General features: G+C 38.4%; 1 protein-coding gene across 12 annotated transcripts in view; it reads left to right on the top strand.

Annotated features, from left to right (window-relative positions):
- Positions 1-23,596, top strand: part of LOC136854075 (transcription factor cwo-like) — a 220,957-nt gene that overhangs the window by 162,964 nt on the left and 34,397 nt on the right. For 3 of the 12 annotated variants that reach the window (XM_067130200.1, XM_067130199.1, XM_067130197.1), the window contains exon 1: positions 1,472-3,050. The exons of 6 other annotated variants lie outside the window; for them this stretch is intronic. In XM_067130200.1, the coding sequence (XP_066986301.1) occupies positions 2,568-3,050 (483 nt within the window). In that variant the 5' untranslated portion in view covers positions 1,472-2,567. Of the gene's footprint in view, positions 1-1,365; positions 3,051-23,596 lie in introns of those variants that run through there. 3 more of the 12 variants (XM_067130195.1, XM_067130196.1, XM_067130198.1) reach the window with 3 other exon arrangements.

Raw genomic sequence — 23,596 nt, 5'->3', positions numbered from 1 at the left:
AATCTGGACATCCTGTCGCTACTGACATTCCCAAAACCTTCAACACCTGATAGATGTAGTATAGACACAATATATATATATATATATATATATATATATATATATATATATATATATATATATACACACACACACACTCACACTCACGTATATACTCCTGTCATATACCATTTGTCCTTATTTCACTATTATAGTGAGCAGGGATACGGATCTTGGGGGCGATACTGTTGCGTCGGTGTTCAGAGGCAACTTGAGGGTGGGTCCCTTTCGGATGTTCTCTGTGACCCCGGTTTCAACTGTGCCGGAGTGGTCTGATCATTTAGGTACTCCTTCACCTCTGTATTGGTTGCTGTGCGTCGCGACTGGTGGGGAACTTAAGAAAACGATTGTTGTGCTACACACGTGCTGCTCAGTTATTTCATTATTTGAAACCCCATAAGAGGAGTTATCCACATGTGAACCGCGTTACTTTTTCTCTCATCTTTTTTTTTTTGGGGGGGGGGACGCTTAGACGAATAAGTTCGAGCGGTAAAAGATCTTATTATTTATTATAATAAGCGACTGTGATTGACATAGCTTTCCTTCACCGAACGTTAAATTATGTGACTACGTTTGACGTCAGCAAGCGGTTACAACGTGAGGCATCACGTGAGGGACACCGTTGAGTGGCTTCCTACCGCTTTACCCCTTTCATCCCTCCCGAATTTTCCTTCGTAATTCCACTGTTGATTCTACGTTACCAGAAAGTCAATAATGCTATAAATGTTCATCATAGTCGTCTCTTTCGTAGCCCAGACTGAAGGTAAATATTTATAGCAACGTCATGGTGCATGGCGCCCCACGTGCATCTAAACCAAGTCACGTGTGCCTCGCCCCAGCTCTCCAGCAAGAGCTGCGGCTGCCAGACTTGGATGAGATTCTAGATATCTCTAGAATGTTAGAGCCCAGTGCAATGCAACAGATATTTCAAGACGGTCAGTCGTTAAACGTATATGTGGACTGATTTTTTCGCTATGGTAGAGTTCCACAAACTTGCGTTAGATAAGAGAAAATTACAGCCCCAACGATGAAAAAAATATCCATACATGGCAACTTATAGTGGAGTTGGTCGTCAGGTGATTTGGCATATATGCTAACTTACTATTTGTTTCTTCGTCGTCTTGCAGTTATAATTTTCATAATTTTTCATAAATTAGAATAACGATTACTAACTTCGACGTAAAATTGCATCTAGAAAGATACTACCAACAGTTATTACCCAAAATCAATATTACAGAGGGCGAATGTTCTCAAAGTGTGGGGCTGCACGTGACTTGAGAGAGCGGCACAAACATACGAATGAACTGGTCGGCCCCACACGCTCGCAGACAGACACACGCACACGCGTACAAACGCACACTTACGTTCTCTCACATTCATACGTACACACGCTTATACACAACGCCGTATGGTGGTGGCTTCGTGTTTCTCTAGTTGCCTTCAGCCAGGGGTGGTGTTAAAAGTGTTGTACCTGCGATGTTGTCTCGAAGGTGTTCATAGTCTTTGAGAACACTGATCTGGTGGTATGTAAGCTCCAGTGGAAAGAGAGTTACGATTAATAAGAGAAAAGCTTTGTCATCAGTGGCATTTGTGTTCTTATTACTATAGTGTAACGAGTTGGACCTTTATAGAAACTTGAAAGTTACTACAGTAATTAAGGAGTGTTTGTTATTAGATTAGCGGGAAAGTTTATATCTCATGAAAATTATCAGCAAACACCAAATGAGTTTTTTCTTCAGAACTGCAGCCTAAGTGACATTTTACGGGTTGCATTATTGTGGATTATTTTAGCGACACGTTTTGAATCTGTAACTGTATTTGAATTTGGAAGGAAAACGCAAGCTCATCTCGAGTGAGAAGTGGGCAATTATAAGTAAAACTCAGTGTCAGTCGTCACGAAATAGGAAAGAGCAGGGCAGGAGGTAAGAGAATGCTTTCTTGTTCCCGTAGGAGGTGATCGTGGTCACGTGCATTGACAGACCAGGCCATTCGACGTTCTACATTCGGGGCTTTCGTGAAATGAGCTTATAAACCCGTTTGCGGGCACTTCCCCGTATCGAATCGAGTATTGGAGTCGGTGAATTGTGTTTGTGAATGTGTTTAAGGACCCGGAATATGCCATAGCAGATTGGATGTGTGCGTCTTTGGTACATTTCCACTCTTCCTCCCGTGGAGGGGAAAATATTGTGCTACAGCCCCTTGGGCGGATCACTCTTTGGCTTAACGTTGTCTCCTTCGACGTCAGTCTGCTCTCCAAACATCTGAAAGTTGACGGTCCTGCGTGGGACCAAGGTTAAGAAGAGACGCTCGTACTTCTGAGAAAGAAAGAAGTCGTTCCTCCAAAGCTATGTACTATAGAACTGCTCGTTCTTTTCGTGGCGTGGAAGGTTGAGGTTTCTGCAGGACAGATAGAAAAGCCATATTTATTTTTTAAGGAAGGAAATCTCATCATCATACATCGGAGACAAAGAAAGAAAGAAAAAGGTCGTGTCGACCACCTCTTTGGTCCTCGTTGGTGCCTGTAACCCATGGCGACTGCTGCAGTAAAGGAAGAACCCGAGGCAGCCCCACCGTACAGCCTCTCACTCCTGCTGACAGATCGCAATACAAACCCACCACATTGTAGAACCATGACTGCCTCCTCCTTAGGCGGACATCCTCCACCACCTGCACCTCTCACCAATCCTCAGAACGTGATTCCACGTGCCCCACAGAGCGGTTTGCCCTCACAGAACAGCAGCAGCAACAACAGCAGCAATCACAATCCGCAGGGCAACGGCGGACATCAGCAACCTTCTTGTGGAAATCAGCAACAGTGTAATAACAATAACAGTAGCAATCCCCCTCCTCCGCCTTCTTCAGGCGGAGCTGTCCATGCCCCTCCAATCATTCCACAACCCCAGGTGAACGGCGTAGCAGCTTATGACAGAGTGCCACCACATTCCCCGTCAACCATGGCCTCCACAGAGGTATCCAAAAGGAATTCCTCACCAAACAAACCACCTGCCAATGTAAGTAATGCTTAGTTGAAAACCCTTTCTTTTCATGAACATAGAACACTGCTCTGCTTCTTTTGTTATTTAGTCAAATTGAATCAGATGCTTTAAATTTGGAAGGGTTCGTGCGTTGCCCATGAGAAATAGGTGTTCAACAGTGTGTGTGTGTGTGTGGGGGCGCGCGCTCGCGCGACCAGAAGGGGTCGTTTATGATATATTATATATATATATATATATATATATATATATATATATATATATATATATATATATATATATATATATATATATATAATGTATGTAAGTACATACATAATGTTATACGTCGATTGCAAAACAAGGTTTCCGCCTATCCGAGTGATATACGGTTGTCAAAGAGAAAAAACTTAAAGGGAACGGATAAGTCGCTATTTAAAAGAGAGAAAAAAAAAAGATATACAAGCATTGTATAACATCTCTGTTAATCAGCTCAGTGGTCAGGTAAAACTAAGGTATACTTACTTTACTCGCAGACAGACAGAACCCGAGGGCACAACTCCTACCCTTCATACTAGCCATGAATGAAATGCAGAGATGTATCCATTGCTTGTAAAATTGTCTCAGAATTTCCATTTCGATACCAGACATTCAAACGTTCAGCTTAGTTTTGATGAGATAAAGCTTTAAAATTCGAATAGCGTATGTCATCGACTGTTTTTGAGTTCGTATCTGTGTTTTTGACTCGTCTTATTCCTGTTTTGGTTTAGCGTCATATTTAGTTTTCAGCTTGTCCCTGAGCCTTCATCCGTAGTCCATTCCACCAGCTAATGCTGCAGCCTGTACAGTCATCGGGTGTTATCAAATCCAAACCATAAATGTGAAGGGAGACGACACACATACCCAGTTTTCTCACCTGGCAGTAGCAATAGTAGGAGTATTCCTCCTTCGTTTGAACTTTTCTTTGAATCGTGAAAGATTTTGGTGTCAGTAATATGTCGAATTTTAAGAAGCCCAACACAGTAAGTCTGGGGAATTTCCTATTGAAATTTAAATGCAAATTTACACTTACAGAATCGCACTAGGATTTCTTCCCAGAGTCACACATGGATTTCTTCCCATTGGAAACCTAAAGCAGACGGCAGTTGTCTAGGATTCCTCAGTTTCTTAATATTTTTTCTCTTAATTCCCCTGACGGGCTCTGGGGATATTTATATTCTTGGGTGGATTTATCTTGTTTGACGAAAATTATTTAATTTAAAATATCCGAGACAAATGGCTGTCTGCCAATGACATTTGTTGATTTCTTGCACGTGATGGGCGAAAAAGTGGTTAAGATGAGATATTCTTAACCTCTCCACAAAGCCTTGTAATTTGAGCCCACGCGCTGGTATTTTTAAAGAACCAACCAGAATGCTTGATTTCATGCCAGTAATTGGTTAACTACTATAATTCCAACGAATAACTGTTATTACCTGTACAGGGTCATTTCGGTGCCCACACTGCTATTCAAATGAAGCTCATTACTCGTACAGTGAGGCGACTTTTTTTTTTATATAAATGGCCACGTTATATTTTTTTTTATTAAAAAAGGTGAAGTATCTATTACAAAGGTAATTTTTGCCCTATGTTAATACATTACGATTGGAGGACATTACTATCGTAAGACACTTCTAAAACAATTGTAGATCAACTTAAGCATTGTTATATGATACCCATCATTAACCACTGTTAAGGCCAAGAATTGTCTTAGAATACGCGTCTTTAAAAAAAAAAAAGGGGAACCAAAAAACTTTCTCGTAAACCTTGAATTTTTCGAGTTTATGACGAGCAACAAAAAATTATATCGACTTGTAACATCAGTGACACAAAACACCCATCAAAGAATGTAAACCCAGGTCGATCACTCCCCAGGGACAAATTCCTGAGATGTATGCTAGTATTGCACCAGTCCGTTTTTTTTTTTTTTTTTTTTTTTTTTTTTTTTTTTTTTTTTTTGGGTGTGGGAAACATAATGAGATTATTTTCAAGAAAAATCTATGGTTTTAAGATCTGGCGTCCCGCTTTTTTTCAGGGAAAGGTCCCTCTACTCGGTTACATCTCGGGGAAAATGCCCCCCCGGGAGGTTGCATGGGGTCTTCAGAATAGTGTAGCCTGCACAAATTCGTATTTTTGGTAGGAAAATGATTAGTTTTAGTCGCCACTTCTGGGAACCGGTAGTGCTGAAGACATGGTCCAAGTACAATTGGAAAGCTTGAACGACTGTTCTCATCTGGTGCAGTATAATTGTAAAAGCTTCAAACTGCTCATTCAGGCCAATAATAACTGCCCTTGGAACAAATGGATGCTTTTAATGAATTAGTCTAGTGAATTGCTCATGTGACTGTGACGTCATTTCACTTGATAGACATTCATGACCATTATCAAAGCACAGACAACAATTACCTTTAAAAATGCGACCTTCGCTGTATCGTCAGAATTGTCGATCTTTATTCTTCACCGCATACATAATATATATATGATCCCAAAAGTTGAAGTCAAAACGGACCTGTCAACTTTGTTATTGCTAATTTCTGTGTGAAATTATGGAATCGTATAGAAGAGGTATTATGATCCTGTTTTAAACCTAAAATGGCAGAATAGTACGTCAACCACGTAACTATCTTTCCTTTATAAACATTGAACGAAAACGTGAGATTGCGACCGCATGAGGAGTCGGAGGGAGAGAGAGAGAGAGAAAGAGAAAGAGAGATGCAAGGGCTGTGGAACCGATACCATATAATGAGAGGATTATGACAACATATCCTAGGACAAGTTATGCTAAAGAACGTGGTGGCCGATAACAAGGGCTAGTGAAAGGGAAGGCCTTGAGAGAACCTGGATAAGGGTATTGCCTCCTTACTCCCCTGTTAGGCTACTCTTCTTGTCTCCCATCCGTCTATATCTCGGTATGACTTTTATAGGTTTGGGTTTTTTGGGACAAATGCGGCGTCTCGCACAACATTTAGGTACTCGGGTAATGTAGGAAAACTAGACCCAGTTCTGTATGTCATTCATATCGCGCACTTTCTGTATGTCATTCATATTGCCCACTTAACTCCTTTTGTATGTGGCTAAAGTATAGTCTGCGTGTGTGTGTGTGCGCGCGCGCGCGCGTTTGCGTGTATACATTTGTATCTGGCAAGAAGAGTACACATTGGTTACTTGCCTGCAAAATGCATTTTGGAACATAGGACTGAAGCTTGCGATGAAACAGAAACACTTAGTTTTACATATATTGTATGTCATTTCAGTTTTGCATTTAGTGTTGTAAGTCATAAAATAAAGTGTTACTGCTCATCAAGAAGGTCTCTTGAGGGGATTTGTAGGGAATTGTTTCAAACTTAATATGAAATCCATCGAAAGAAATGATGCTCTCCCATGGCCTGATGTCTCCTCTTTGTCTTAAAGATGCGTGCATTTATGGATACCTGTATATTCGAATGTATCGATTGCAAATGAATGAAGCGCCGTTAAGCTTTGTTGTACTCTAGTTTAAAGGGGATTGGCGAAAACGAGAATCTGAAATAGCCGATACTGACATTCGGTCTCGAATAATTTATTTTTTATTTTTTTCAGAATGAATAATTTGGGGATTTTGTTTTTTAAAGAATTTCACTGTGATGTTAGGACTCGAGAAAAAATATTCTTAATTACAAGAAAATAGAATCCAAAGTTGAGCCAAAGAGATTTCATTATAAATTTGACCAAATAAAAGTAATATCGACGATAAAAGGTTGGAAAGGTAACTTTGGTTTATGTCAAAAAAATAGTAATTTTTTATAAAAATTAGTAGAGCTAATTTATTTATTTGATATCAGAAAGTATTTTTGTTACCAACGTAAGGGATCGCTACATTCACATAATATATAAAGGTATAAATATGGACGGTAACTTTTCTGTTTTCGAAGAGATAAGAAAAATGTGGTTTTTTCGTTGTAAAATATACACAGTCAGTATTTAGCTCATGATTGTGGACCGCCTAATACGTAAGTCCTTGAACGAGAAATATATACTGTGTGTATATATACATACATACATACATACATATATATATATATATATATATATATATATATATATATATATATATATATATATATATATATATATATATATATATATATATATTTCAAGGGTAGTGTGTAATATTAACGGAAATGTTGTTTATTTTATAAATCAGAATAAATGCTATAGGACGTCTCTGACATAAACAAATTGCTCGACTTAAAGTTGCCCAAATACGTGTATCGGTCATGGTAGGTTACAGTCATCAGTGGCATTGATTTTATGCCAGATTTATACAAAGCAGGGATTCCTGCCTGTGTTGTAGTTCTAAGCACATAAGCACTAGTTTCAGATTTTGAAAGCCTTGTCGGCTTTCTTACTAGCTGAGTGAAGCCCTCGTTGTAGTTTCTGAACCATCGTAAGTCATGAAGGATTGGCCGGTAACTCTTGTCCTCCGGGTGGCGCTGGTAATAAAGTCACAGGGAAAAAAGTAAATTTTTGACAGGAAAAAAAGTCACAATTTTGGCTAGGAAAAAAAGTCACATTCACTTATGGTGGCCGATAATAAAGTCACAGGGGAAAAATTCACAATATTTCTTGGGGTCATTGTCTTTGTTATTTGCAGTCTTTTGTTTATGTTTATACGGAAATCGCCAACGGACCTGTACTAAACACGCCGCTAAGATGGATACATACCGGGTTAAAACCCTTGGGTGGTCACTATCTAGGAAAGATTATTGACTTTTCCTGTGACGTTTTCTCCTGTGAACTTTTTTCCGTGACCTTTTTCCCTTTTTTTTTTTTTTTTTTTTTTTTTTTTTTTTTTTTTTTTTTTTTTGTACCAGGATTCGTACTCTACTCGACATGAAGGATCACGCCTCTATTCTCTCTTCATGGTCCAGTTCTTATAAGATTAGCCTTGCATTGTAAAATCTTAGCTGGAAACTGGAAATTACAGTGACAGATATTGCTCATGGTTAGCATTTTCAAGGAAAACCTTGTCGATCTGAAACGATTCTTCGCAAGTGCTTTTGGGGGGTGTGTGGTCTGACTGAATAAGGCCCTGCTTTGTCTCCCCTTTTGTCCTTCCTTGTTGCGTTTTGATTTGAATATGAAATAGAAAGTCATGCCGACAGATTGCTGTCAGTATCGTCCATATTGCTATTTTATAGAACTGGAACAGTCGTGAAAAGGGATCGGTGGATGATTAGCCTATTCGCTTGTAATCAACATTACGAGCATATTTCGATGATGCACAATTTCGCTACTTGAAGATTTCTTCATATATATTTTTGATATACTTGTTACTACTGCGAGCCTTGAATCTTAATGGGAAATAAGTGAACAGCATTTGCTTCCGTTGTGGCGATTGAACCCGCCCACACTGGTAAGAGTGACGTTATCATTGACCCACGGTGCTCCGTAGCACGGTGAAAAGGGCTTCATTGATTTCCCATCTGGATCCAAGGCTTTTAGTGATGAGAGTATCCAAAAAGTTAGATGAAATTCAGCAGTTAAGAGGTCACTGTGTCTAGTGTTTGTGCAAGCATGGGCATGCGCGTGTAGACTATGTGACTTGTATGTACGTGCATAGAATAAATGGAATGCGTATCAGTTCAGATGGAGTTTAGAGAAAACCGTACTTTTAACATTTTATTACCGGTATCTGTTGCCCTGCTGTAAATCCAACTCGTTTTTCTGTTAGAAGTTTGGCGTTGCCCACAAACATGTTTCATCAGTCACTCTGCTCATTTGTTTTTTTACTCGTTACGTTGATGTAAAATAGATTGTACTTACACACAAGTTGCAAACCGGGCTGTGTAAGAGAGAGAGAGAGAGAAGGGGCCGGGTTGGGGGTGGTACGCTGGCCTACCCTTGTGACCAAAATAGATGTTGTGTTGGTTAAGGGAAGACGGAGGAGGAGAAGAGGAGGAGGAGGAGGAGGGGGAGGGGGAGGAAGAGCTTCCGTGGGGGATGGATCTGCAGAATTTTGGCGACGCAGCATCTCACAGTTGGATTTTTCGAAGTCCTTCATTTGAGATCAGCTTTGGTATCGCCGGTGGTTGCAACAATAATAAGTTTTTATTGAGGTGCCTTTTATCTGAAGTAGAAATGAGGCAAGAGTTTGGTGACAATGCTCACGTGCTTTATTTTCTACTTACACGTGTGTGTGTATCTATCTATCTATATATATACTATATTTATATTATATATATACATATGTATATATATATATATATATATATATATATATATATATATATATATATATATATATATATATATTTATAATATATACATATATATATATAGTGTATATATATAATGTAAAACTGTGTGCTATTCACAATCAGAATCCTAACACAAACAAGCAAACCAAATCCCGCTTGCACTCTGTATGCACTTGTTTTTATGCGACTGCAGAGAGAGCAAACATGATGTAAACAGTAGAAAGAGGAGAAAAAAAGAAAAAAAAAAAGTACTGAGGAGAGAAAGCAAAAACTCGAGCAATCCATGTTTGTCAGTCAGTGACTCAGGTGCGGTGGAATTCACATGTCTGAAAACGTGCTGCTGCCCGCGGGTTCAAGCTCAGCTGCTACGCCGTCTCTCTCTCTCTCTCTCTCTCTCTCTCTCTCTCTCTCTCTCTCTCTCTCTCTCTCTCTCTCTCTCTCTCGTGCAGACCCCAGTCCCCTGAGAGGCCTCTCCGTTTTCTTTGCCGTCTTTCTCTTCCTCTTGGACCTTCGTCTCCTCTCTCTCTCTCTCTCTCTCTCTCTCTCTCTCTCTCTCTCTCTCTCTCTCTCTCTGCAAGTTGTCGGGTGTTTTAATTATTTTCCGATATTGAATATAGCCTTGAACTTCTCCAAGTTTCAACGGTGTGATGAAATATATTTATTGGAAATCATTGCCGATATTTCCTCGTAATTCATGAATTATTATTATTATTATTATTATTATTATTATTATTATTATTATTATTATTATTATTATTAACAGTGGACTAAAGGAACCTTACCTGGACCCCTTCCATAAATGATTTCAACAGGAAACTTCCTATATCTCACTTGAATTTAGTCATGCTACCGAACTGTTTCGATGATGATCATCTCTGCTTACTTTTTTGCCCTCCTGTCTGCGAAGTAGTACTAGCTGACGCTTGAGATATATTTATCTGTCATACCTCTTTTCTGCTTTGTTGTACGTCAACACGATAATGAGAAATTCATTAAACTTAGCAGAAATATTGTAGGAGAGAGAGAGAGCCCTTAGACTTCTGTGTTTCCGGCGAATTTAAATTTGTAATTAACGTAGTCAGGTAAGAGACGGGTAAACGAAGAGGACGGAAATTTTCGTGTAAAAGGCTGAAGGCCGTTTACTGTCGATCCCACGTTCACTTGGCCTATCTTACGGCTGGGAAGTGGGAACCCATAGGCAGTCGGTTGCTAGGAAGAATGGACTGATTTGCAGTCAATAAGCGGGAAGTAGATACTGATGAGCAGTCCTTGACCAGGAAGTGGAGATCGATTTGCAGTCAATAACCAGGTATAGTGGGGACCAGTACTTTGTCAGTACCGGTACCCGGGAACTGTGGACTGAAATGCAGTCAGTGATTGGGAAACGGGAACTGGTGTACTGCCAGTGAGATGAGGAAACCGATGCTCAGTCAATAACCGGGGAAAGTGGAAACTGATACGCAGTCAATAACCCGAAATAGGAAGCAATGTGTAATCAATCTCTGGACGGCAGTGCCCGAAATAATGCATACTTTGTGGTCAGTTTAGATTTGAGTCAAATTTGTAATTAAGACCCCAAGTCTACGATTAATAGGAAGTTGGGAAACCTTGAGTTTTGACTCTTTTCAAGAAAATTAACGGAAAGACATTTCCAGACATAGATACATTACGCTATGTGAGGACGTCCGTGTCATGGACCTGGGACTAAAGCCAAGAAAAGTGTGTCGCTCTGAAAGGCAGTCCACGAGAGTTGGCCGTGCTTGAGGTAAAGACCTTGAAAACAAGCAAATGTTGACATCTAACTATTTCTGGAATATATGTGAATGTTTGAATTTCCAAATTCTATACGCTTTCTTGAATAATATTTAGAGATGTGAAAAATATGATCGAAGCAGACCTGTGGGCTATATTTGTATCGTAATGAGACTAACGGATTTTCAGAGATATAAAATATATAATTGAAGCAGACCTATGGGCTATATTTGTATCGTAATGAGGCTAACGGGTTTTCAGAGATATAAAATATATAATTGAAGCAGACCTATGGGCTATATTTGTATCGTAATGGGACTAACGGATTTTCAGGAGTTGGTAGCTTCTGGAGCTTTGAAAAGAGCCGGTTACAATGAGCTTCCAAGAAAACCTGGGAAGGAAAGGAAAATGATTTGTCAACGGTCCGTACCTGTTATAAGAGTAGTTCAGTTATTACGCAAGAAATGAAGGCTTCCTTTTAATTTTTTTTTTTTTTTTATTCTTACCATTGTTCGATATGGATACCCTGTGTATCCTCTCCATAGTCAGGTTATATATAGGAGCCCTAGCAAGTTAAGAGACACTTGTATTGTGCGCTTTCGCTGGAAATTTCACAAGTTATTCTTTAAATGTTTACAGTGGAAGTAGGATGATTATTTGCGAATATATTCAAACTTCTTACGTGGTAACAGATTCACATTTAACTGTTTGAGGCAGGTGTTCTTTATGAGGAGCATTCTGTTTACTTCCTGTCAAACATGGCCAAACATGGCTCAGCTGCGAGGAAATTATATTCCCATAAGTCCCAGACGTTGTATTCCTATTCAGACGTAGTCTTTTTATAAATCAATATGGTTGAGATTGTTTCATATACATGTTAGGTATGTTTTTATTCCAGTTAACTACTTATATCACATCAGGAAGTACTAAAGGCCCATACATTTTATATGCAGTAGTCGTCGGCCTGAACTAGTGTTAGATTTGACTTAAACTCTTTAGTCATCGTTGCATTTATGTACGAAAACATCCCACATATACATATATTCTTTTGAAGTTCAACCGTAACATTTATTCGTGTACTGTATACATGCTGAGATGGTCTTTCGCACATTCAAGGATCCATTACACAGTCGCTTAGAGGGAGATGCTATTGGTGTAAGCTTACGCTCACCTGAGCCCACTTGTCGCTCAACCTAATCGCACCGTTTCTGCTATTCGCTAGTCGTTCTAAAAGCTCAGGAATAGCATAGCCCCCGTTCGAGTATTGGGTATTATTATTATTATTTATTTATTTTTCTATCACAGTCATCCCATTCGATTGGGTGGTTTTTATAGTGTGGGGTTCTGGGTTGCATCCTGCCTCCTTAGGAGTCCATCACTTTTCTCACAATGTTAGCTGTTTCTAGTAGCACACTCTTCTGCATGAGTCCTGGAGCTACTTCGGCATCTAGTTTTTCCAGATTCCTTTTCAGGGATCTTGCCCCGTGTTCCTATGATTATGGGTACAATTTCCACTGGCATATCCCATGTCCTTATTTCTATTTTCAGGTCTTGATACTTATCATTTTTTTCTTTCTTTCTCGTCTACTCTGGTGTTTCATGGTACTGTCACGTCAGTGAGTGATACCACCTTCTTGATTTTGTCAATCAACGTCACGTCTGGTCTACTGGCACGTATCACCCTATCTGTTCTGATACCATAGTCCCAGAGGATCTTTGCCTGATCGTTATCTATTATTATTATTATTATTATTATTATTATTATTATTATTATTATTATTATTGTAATGAACTTTGATTTTGAATAGTCATGTTCTCCTTAATCGGATTATCTTTACTAGTCATCCTTTTTTTTCTTTGAGTTGGTTAAAGTAATGCAAAATTGTGGAGAGAAGTATTTGCGAGCTAAACATTCTATGGTCCCATAACTGCTTGCCGATCGTTGTCATAGGTCCAAAATGATACCCTTTTTCCATCTTTCATTTTCTCTCTGTCTTGGGAAGCCTGTCAGTTGAATCAAAGGCGTTTTGCTTCGTTCCGTGAAGAATATTGAGAAACTAACGTTGATAATTGTTTAAACTTTGGTCTGAGCATTAACACCGGAGTCAATCCGTGGTTTTCGAATGTTAGTTCTTGCGCGATTTTATCCACCTATTATGACTATATTGATTAAATTTACACTGATTTGTTGTCAATCTGTATGTGTATATTCAGCTAGATTGAAAAGGTGCTTGACCTTTAGTTTAAAAATAATAAATAAAAAACAGATCAATTCCCGTCCACTCCCTTTAAAAAATTGGTGGGCTTATCAGTTGACTTAGGCCTACGCTGGCTGCCTGAGTAATACCTATGAGTTGGCTGTAACATCTATTAAATGTTTAAGTGTAGGTTGTCTTATCGAGTTTAAAATCGTGTTGCTAGCGACACTGTATCGCAATCCATTTCTTTACTGTAATGCGAAATTTTACCTGTCAGCCATTACTTACGATTATCATATATATAATGAGACAAGCGTGTTTTCTGCTTATGATTGACTATTGTTGTTTGTGATTCCAAGTGTTTCACGCGTACTTTGAGTTACTGACGCAGTTACTCGGGAATAGAAATTTTACCCACTTGAACGAGGGCCCATGAGATATGATTAAGAAAGAGGAAGAATTCTGTCAATATCTGGTAAGGTGTCTTGAGAAAACCAGCCAGAGAGAAAGCCAAGAATGCTGATTACCGAGCAGAGAAAGTTCATCAACTGACCTCTATAGGTCTACATCCGCATAACAACCGGTGTATGTAGGGGTCAGAGAACTAGATTCTGTAGGCCTATGGCCCATAGTTAGTGCCAAACACTTTGTAAACTCTTTCTGTCTTTCTTAGATTTCTTTCTTGCTCTCTTAGATTTCTGGCTAAGACGTTGCACAATTTCGTCGCTTTGTTGGGTCAGAAATGGGCCTCGATTCTAAAGATTGCCTGTCACATCTGCTCAGAATTACCGGTTAAATCCAGTTTTATGTAACGTTTAAAATATTCCTGTTTTTTTTTTATTGGATTTTCAAGGTTTTCACAGCTGCCAAGTTAATATCCTGAGATGATGATGATTGATTTTTAAAATTTTTCATGGGTAATGTAGTCGACGAGGAACTGAGCTAGCCTAATGCTCAAAGGCTTATATCGGGGAAACTAACCTTTTGCAAGAAAAAAAAATAAGAGAGAGAAGTTTGTAACTCAAAGATTTTTTTTATTATTTTCTGTATCGGGCCATTGTTATTACAAACCTTGTAGTCTAATCAAGCACTCCCGTGTCCACCAGAGTTGAATATTTCATTTATTTTGATATACCGTGGATCATTCGTAAATGTATGTCATTAAATAGAGGGCATGTCACAGAATGCCATTGTATTATTTTTTTTATGTTACTGCGAATTGAGATGTTTAATTGGCCTAAAATAAATCGGCTCTCTGCCGTCACTTCATTAACATATTGGTCGATAAGTGTGACACGAGGATTTGAGGGCCTGTATCCATGGGCCTTAGGCTGAGGAACTTCTGCAGTAAACAAAAAGGGGCTCATCGCATGCGAAGGATAAATTCCCCGAAGTAGCATACTGGCATATTCAGTTGTCAGGACACAAGTAGGTCATACGTGATGCTGGCCAATATGGACGTATTATCTCTTTCTCTCTCTCTTTCTGTGAGTGTGTAATAAAAAAAATGGTATTTAAAACCTGCGCATCTCGATAAATGTATGCTTTTGTATTTTTAATCGTAAACCAGCTACGAAGGAATGTTGATAATTCCAGTCACCGAGTAAATGAAACTTACTGTGATATTTGTTTTTTTTTTTATAGAAACTGCGTCGTAAGAGACTCTGATATTAAACACTCACCCCTCCTTCTCATTCGTGAGAAGAATGCCATTAGTAAACGACATACCTATAGCCTGCAATATACAAGAGCGCCCAAAAAGCTTGAGTCATGTAGTGTGGGTTATTATCAACATATTTTTCATTTACAAATCCTTCGCATTACAAGGCTAACCCTTAAAAATACACGTGAAAAATAGTAGTAAATGACATATATGAAGCAACTTACGTTACAAAAGTAATAATAGAAAAATGTGTGACAGTAATAGCAGGCTGGTTTTAACCTGAATTATAAATATAGCATTTGGCAGTATTTATGCTAGTTGATGTGGGAAATAAATTATACGAAACAGCTAAGTATAGAAATTATAGTGTTGGGCAATGAAGTATCAAGAAAAAACAATCGGTGGCAGTTGTCATATACCTAACATAGTGCATATCGTCAACGTGGCACATTTCTAGCTCACGATGAAATTCTGCTTTGACACCACCAGGTTGTTAAACCTTTTGATATGGCACGGCTGTCCTTATCGACGAGTAGGTGTATTAGCTGATCCTCCTCCCTACAGTATACCCCAGCAGCGCCTAGTACGAGAACAGGTCATTGACCATCAGTTTAATTCCTCAGAAATGGCTGCCCTTTTCAACCGGTTTGGAATGGGACCGTTACCATTAGATTAGGGGACCCATTCAGAATTACATGTTCAGTCTATGATAATTTTTTTTTATCTGTTATTAGAGAAATATACAATATTTTACATTTTAATAGCATTACAATCAGAACTTAATTAAAGCTAACTTAACTTTTAACTGATACTCCCTTAACAGTTACCGTTGATACCTGGTAACTAAACATTACAACTAGACTATTGATGTGAAAATTCATGTAACCGTCGAACTGTATTGAAGGCAGAACGGTGATGTACGATAACTGAAAAAATTTTTGTTGCTTACAGAGGAAGTGCAAAACCAAATATTTGCCATTTATATAAGACCTCTGACTTCATTTAAATTCACTCAGTCTTTGTCCTCCGATTCTCGACTGCTCGAAATTCCATTTAATGTGATTGTGTGAGAATGTTTTTGTGCTATTCATTAGTGTTTAATAAGTAGCTTTTGTGACAAATATATGAGGTACACGAGGCGCTTGTTGAGGAGGCGGGAGGGAATCCCTTGCTGGCACCTGGCAGAGATTCTACCAACAAACATCATCTCTAAGACTTGTGGGTGTTGTTATTGCCAGCATTACTTTCATGGGGCTTATTCATTTGTTTTGTTTTATTTATTTATTTATTTATTTCCACTCCAAATTCTTCCATGGGGTTTATTTAGTTGTATATGGATTTATTTTCCTTATTTCCACTCGTCGAAATTCATTAGCTTTTTTATTTTTACTTGTTGATTACATTCATTTTATATGAAATTTTTTAAACGGCTTGGTGATTTTTTTCAAACAATGTTTTAATATCATTGATCGCAGCGTGAAGATGAACAGTGAAATCCAAGTTCATGATAGGAAGTATTATGAATACGGCATAAGTTAAGTTAAGTATACCTTAGTTTTACCAGACCACTGAGCTGATTAACAGCTCTCCTAGGGCTGACCCGAAGGATTAGACTTATTTTACTTGGCTAAGAACCAATTGGTTACTTAGCAACGGGACCTACAGCTTATTGTGGAATCCGAACCACATTATAGCGAGAAATGAATTTCTATCACCAGAAATAAATCCCTCTAACTCTTCATCAGCCGGCCGGGGAATCGAACTCCGGCCCAGCGAGTGCCAGTCCGTAGCTCTACCGACTCAATCAACGAAGAGCTTAGACATCTGATCAATATACACTTGTTAACATATTGAATAATTGAGCATTGCATGTACTAAATAATTTAGTTTTATGCTCGAGTTCATAATGGATATGACTTGCTGAGATGTGCGGAGATAAATTCTGGTCATGGCGGCTCACGAAATAGGTAATTTGGCTTTTTTTTTTTTTTTTTTTTTTTTTGCCAAGGAAAGTTAATAAGAGCTCCCATCGTAAATAAACTGTTTCATGGGTGCAAAACACCCCAAGTGTAAGCTATACTATAATTAGCTAACTGACAGCCGGGTCAGATTGTGAAACAGTCCCTAGTACGAGTGGCGTGGCTAAGTGGTCGAAATTCTCGAATGTACCCGCTGTCCGTATTTTATTTCTTCTGTCTTTCCATTAGTAAATCTCGAACCATATAAGAACTCATTTTCACGTCTTTGCCTCTGTCGTTGGGTTGATGAGGAGTCCTGTCTGGTTTGGGCATATGCTCACTAGTTGCATTAGCGGGAAAGATTCTCATGAATATAAAGAATATGTATGGAAACGCAGACATATATATATATATATATATATATATATATATATATATATATATATATATATATATATATATATATATATATATATATATATATATATATATATTTACTGTATATATAAAGAATTTTCATATAAAGGTTCATCTGCGATTCATCTCTCTATCTATATATATATATGTATATATATGTGTGTGTGTATTTATTTATTTATAGAATATTTTCTGCACAGAATGACCTTTTCTTTCATTTCCCAAGTTATTTGCATAAACTCGTGTTACACCCTGTATATAATTGTTTGTGTGTGTAAACTCGTTCAGGACGTTCATCTTACTAGGGACAGGAATCCCGAGCTAGTGAGAACGCTCTAGAAATGTTATGTGACCTGCATAACGAATCATGCGCTTGATAGCTATGCGGTTACGGTAGGTTTCAAACGGTGAAAAAGAGCCTCATCCCAAAGACTCTCTGAGAGCCGAAGGGCCAACAACCTTCTTGAGCCATCCCTTCTAGGGCGGGAAAGACCTTTTGTGAGCAGGCTCACGTGAGTCTCATTTCCTGGTTTAGTTGTTTTGTCCAATTTTTTTCCTTTTCTTGTTTGTCTCGTACGGCTTATTCTTGACTTTTACTACTTCGTGTTTTCTTACCGGGCTCCTTTCCCTAATCGAGCCAGCTTTGAGCATTCTCTTTTCCAATTAGCTCGGTCCTCTCTCTCTCTCTCTCTCTCTCTCTCTCTCTCTCTCTCTCTCTCTCTCTCTCTGCTTTTGTTTGTTTTAGATCTCTTTATGGTTGTAAAGGAGGGAGGGGGGGCGTTGTGTGTGCTGTGCCCCCCTCCTCCAAAAATTATAGAACAAAAGTATTCAAGGGGTAAAACCTATTATTCTACTAAATAGGCTGTATACCGTCCCCCTCCCCCCTTCATAATTCATTTCCATCATTTGAAGTAATGGATTCAACTTTTGATAACGATATACAAACTGCCAAGGATGCTGTGAGTATGGACTGCATATATATATATATATATATATATATATATATATATATATATATATATAGAGAGAGAGAGAGAGAGAGAGAGAGAGAGAGAGAGAGAGAGAGAGAGAGAGAGTTTTCTGAATCATATAGATATAGATATGAGTTAACAGATCATTGAATTCAAATAAAGGTAAGATATGGTTATTGTTTTGGAGTTATTTAGAATAAACGAAATTGAGATTAATGCGCAAATAACACGAGCTGCCTCGCTGTCAGATGTTTAGATAGACCGAATTCACAATAAATCCGGGATTTTTTGCCCTTTCAGCGCAGCGAAGTAGACTAAAAGTTGCTGGAATTTAATCCACATAGTAGGCTGAGCCGTATTCGAAGAGGGAAAGGTTTTCAGTCTGCTTACACGTAACTAGGTTTAGGCTACTTATTTTTTGGGCCCCATTTCGTTAGTCCTTGAAGGGGACCTTGAGAAACAACCCATCCTTAAATCCAGCACTACCGAACTTGGTTTGGTCTGTGTTTTCCTTAATCGCTTTCCGTCTCATCGCATGAAGAGAGCATTTCAGTGTATGGAATTTAACCCTGCAGTAAAGAAAGTTTGGAAAGTAAATATTTGTTAATCATTAATCTTTTGTAATTGCTATATCGCTCGAAATTGTAAGCATTCGCCTTTCTTAAAGCCTGTTTTTAAAGTCTATTACGAAAATGTAAATGAGCATCAAATTCATCGGGAAAACGTGACATCACATTCGTCATATTGAGGGAAGAGAAGAGAGAAAGGAAGTTTAAGGAAGTCTTTCTCGTTTTTATCTATCTAGTCTCCTCCTCTTCGGCAGCCAAACACGTGAAGTGATGGGACGGTCCAGCCAACTCTAGTCACATGTTTTACCACTTGAATCTATCGCCCACTCTCTTTCTCTCACTTGTATTTTTTTTTTTACTGTTGTTATCGGCCTAACTTCATAACCTTCTCCGATCGAACCATGAAGTTTCCGACATAACTCAGTGCCCGTATTCAAGGTCTGACCTACTGGAGTACCTCATCACCGAGGGCAACCGCCCTTGCGACGTTGGGGAAGGTAGCTGCTTTGAAAAGCGCGTGATGGCTCGGGGTATTTGGAGAGGGGGCCGGTCGGCAGGGGAGGGATCAGAGGCTGGGGGTTCTCCAGAGCCTCGTCGCTCGCTCGCTCTGGTCACATGGGGAAGACTGCGTTCTGTTCCCGCTAACAAGGAACACAGCCCGACCAACCCTTTCACGTGCCGGCGCCTCCATCGTATGGAAGATACTTTTTGAATGGTTTCTCTGGCCGGGGGACACGGAGTTGTTTTACACATTCCAATGTGTAGCATACTAGTATTTATTTTGTACATTTACCTCTTCGTTTTCATTTGCTGGGGAAATTCTGTTCGAAATAATAACTTACCCTTCCCAAACGTCCATGTTAAAGAATTCGTATTACCAATTCGACCTTTGCTCCTTTAGAGGGCTGGCGCCAGAACCGCCAGTAGGTTCTTCCGGTTCTCACAAAGTCGGGGGATGGGCTTACTCGCCCATTGACGCTTTCCTTGACCACAGCAGGCGCCATTACCCATTCTTACCCGGGCTGGCGGACAGGATCGAACCCCGGACCTTGTGAACGCGAGCTGAGTGAAGTATTTAGTGTACTGCCATCTCCCATTTGAAACCGGCAGCATCGGCTAACTTAGTTTACTTCCTTTAATATCGTCCTCTTTCTTCGAGCAAGTAGAGTTGCCTACTTAGTACACATTAAAAGAATATCTTGGGTAGGATGCGAAAATGAATATGTAAAGTTCAATTAACATACAAAATGTGAAGTCACAAATCTCTCTCTCTCTCTCTCTCTCTCTCTGTTTGGTACTTAGTATCAAATTCCAAAGTCAGATCTGACATCATTGCTGTCAATTGCCATCACGGTCAGTGATTGGGCCCTCGACCAGGGAATCCCTGTCCATCCCCAAAGAGCTTCAACTATCCCACCGGTATTTCTACTTCTGATAAAGGGTGGCTTTAGAGAAAAAAGGAAAAACTAAAGTCTTCTCCCAGCTTTCATAATTTAACTACTGAATTGTAGACGAACCCTCGTGCTGAAATCATACTAAATTAGCATCTTCATAAGATTTCATAAGTAGTCCGTTCTAACTCCTCCCACACATATATATATATATATATATATATATATATATATATATATATATATATATATATATATATATATATATATATATATATATATATATATATGTGTGTGTGTGTGTGGTGACTATAAACCGTGCATTAATCCTCATATATACATATATATATATATATATATATATATATATATATATATATATATATATATATATATATATATATATATATATATATATATTATATATAGATGATGTTTACAAGTACGTGTTTGTTATTATTAATGAAAATTATTTTAGATATTTAATAATTCTACAGATGACCGAGTACATGAATTGTCTGTGAAATCCTACAACCATAGTTTCCCCCCTCTCTCTCTCTCTCTCTCTCTCCGTATTTTCAAGTATTTTACGGATGAGGATTGTTCCTAGATTATACTGGGGCAGGTATTGCTGCACACACAGTTGTTTTGAAATCCTAACCTGATTAATATTCATAATTATTTATAGTAAAATAATGATCATCGATGGCATCAGTAATAGATTCGTAACTTGTGCAGGGAAGGAAGGTAAATCGTGAGTGAGGAATGAAAGATGAAAACGATGATATTAGACGCTTTATAAAATCAAGGATAATAAAAAATATACATACTGATTAAGTCTTATATGGGCAACTACAGAAAAATACTAACATTGAAATACATAGATTATTTGTAAAATGTACACGTTAAAGATTTTAATGTCAACCCGGACGGTAGAATAAAATTATATTGTAAGTTTTTGGTAAAATTAAGTCAACTTTGATAAAATTCTGCTTGTAATACTGTTAAAATTGTAAAATTATATTTTCTACAATAAAAGATAAAAAAAAAAAATCTGAATTCAGCAAAGATAACTATAGCTGACGAACGATAAGGAATCTTAGAATCGATAAATCCATCGCCGTTCACGTGAACACTCGGGAGAAGGTCAGCAGGAGGCATACCATTTGCGCTCTCTCTCTCTCTCTCTCTCTCTCTCTCTTCTCTCTCTCTCTCTCTCTCTCTCGTGAGGGAGGAAAAGGAAGGTCTCGGCTGGGGCAGATAAGTCGAAAATAAAATCTGTGCTTTGTTGACTCGTGTGTTGGCCTTTGTCTTCTGATCTATTTTTGGTGCTTTGGGAGCTTGACTTCATTGATATTTTTTTTACATTTATTTTGTGCTTCTCATCATCTGTTTTCGTCAATTGATTAAAATGAGATTTTACTTTTTTTTTTTTTTGCCTAATTGCTATTATTTGAGCTCTGATTCGTTTCGACTTTAAATTACTCTTATTTTATTGTTGAGAGAGAGAGAGAGAGAGAGAGAGAAATCTTTAATTGCAGCATTCTTTGACTTTTAATATGCCTGGAATTTTTTTTTTGGGGGCAGGTTATTTTGTGCTCCTGAGGAATATTTCGTGAATGAGAGCTGGCCAATGTTCAGTCATTCATTTAGCCGAACTTTGGTGGCCATTTGCCCTCTCTCTCTCTCTCTCTCTCTCTCTCTCTCTCTCTCTCTCTCTCTCTCTCTCTCTCTCTCTCTCTCTCTCGTTCGTTCGTTTCCAATTCCGTATCTCCCCATGAACGGTGTGTGGGTGGCTATTTGAGCATAATGTGTATGTGTGCGCGCGTGCCTGTGCGTATAAAAGCAAAAGCATAATTCTTTCAAATTGCGTTTTTATATTTAGTGCCACGTTTCAACTAATTTCATTGGTTTGCTCTGATAATTAATTGTTGTGGAATTGTGTATTCCACAGACGTTTTCTCATTTGCTTTTCCAGTTTATTCACTCATTTATTGATTGACAACAGGTAATATTGCTGTACCTGTGCTTTGAAGTCTCTGCCTTTATGGGCGTTGGATTAATGGTACCCAATTGAATGAAACGTGGTTGTAACGATAAATGGAGACTACTTTTTTCTTGAAAAAAGTTGATCTTGTATTAATATGCTCACACACATTATATATATATTTATATATATATATATATATATATATATATATATATATATATGTGTGTGTGTGTGTGTGTGTGTGTGTGTGTGTGTGTGTGTGTGTGTAGAAAGACTGGAAGTAATACTACTTCAGCTGTGAGAGCGATTGTAGTATTAGAGCAGATTGATAGAAAGTATGAATCATAGAAAAAAATAGTAGAGTAAGAAAAGCAGGAGGGAGGAGCACCACAAAATACTTAGGAGAGAGAAAATAGCAGCTTGAGGCGCACAGATTAAAATGCTCTTGTATATAAATAAAACTTAGTAGTTGAAAAATGGCTGGAACAAAATAAAGATGATAATGTGTCAGGCAACCTAGTAGTGCGATAGATGCCCGGCAAAGACAGACAGAGTGGTGAGAAACGTAAATATGAAAATGTATACAGAGAAACGTAGATTTGAAAATGTATATAGAAACACGTAGATATGAAAATAATGTGTATAGAGAAACGTAGATATGAAAATGATGTATATAGAGAAAGGTAGATATGAAAATAATGTATGTAGAGAAAGTAGATATGAAAATAATGCATATAGAGAAACGTAGATATGAAAACATATTTAAAAGGGTTCACATGGGCGAAAAGATTGGGGAGATCGAAAGAATGAAACAAACTTTCATGATTTCGAAGCCTTGAGAGGAAGGAGGAGAGAGAGACATGAGAATTGTTGGGTCGATGGACTGGTAGAGGTGTTGGAATGAAAGCTACTTGATATCCAGGAAATGCTGGAGTGCTTGCTTTATAAAGTTCGGTGCCGCTGTGTGCATAATAGGCCTGCAAGGTATTAATGTGTGTCCTGCGCATTTTTATGACGTGACTGTTGCCGGTGACTTCTCAGACTGTGAATTTTTGAATCGGCAATTTAAGGAGGAATAGGTATCGACTATTTGTTGTTTTGCTTTTCTCTCCATCCACAGCCTGTTGAGGATAAATTTAATTAGCGAAGAGAGATAACACAGGTAAAACACACACACACACAGGTTCGAATTGCGTTAGATGGTTAATTAGCTGAAAAGAGAGATCACAGGATCGATATTGAGTCCCATAAAAAGAAGTTAGTGACTTTAAACCTATTGACACCATCAAGAAACGCTTCTGTCACTCCAGTACACTCAATTCACCTCGCAAGCCTTTGTTCTTTTAGAAGCAGATTGAAGTAAAGTGAACATTCTGGAGAGAGAGAGAGAGAGAGAGA

This window comes from Macrobrachium rosenbergii, chromosome 28 (assembly GCF_040412425.1).
Source record: "Macrobrachium rosenbergii isolate ZJJX-2024 chromosome 28, ASM4041242v1, whole genome shotgun sequence".
NCBI classification, from domain to species: domain Eukaryota; kingdom Metazoa; phylum Arthropoda; class Malacostraca; order Decapoda; family Palaemonidae; genus Macrobrachium; species Macrobrachium rosenbergii.
The sequence above is the reverse complement of the archived record's forward strand: the minus strand, read 5'-3'. Positions and strand labels throughout refer to the sequence as shown.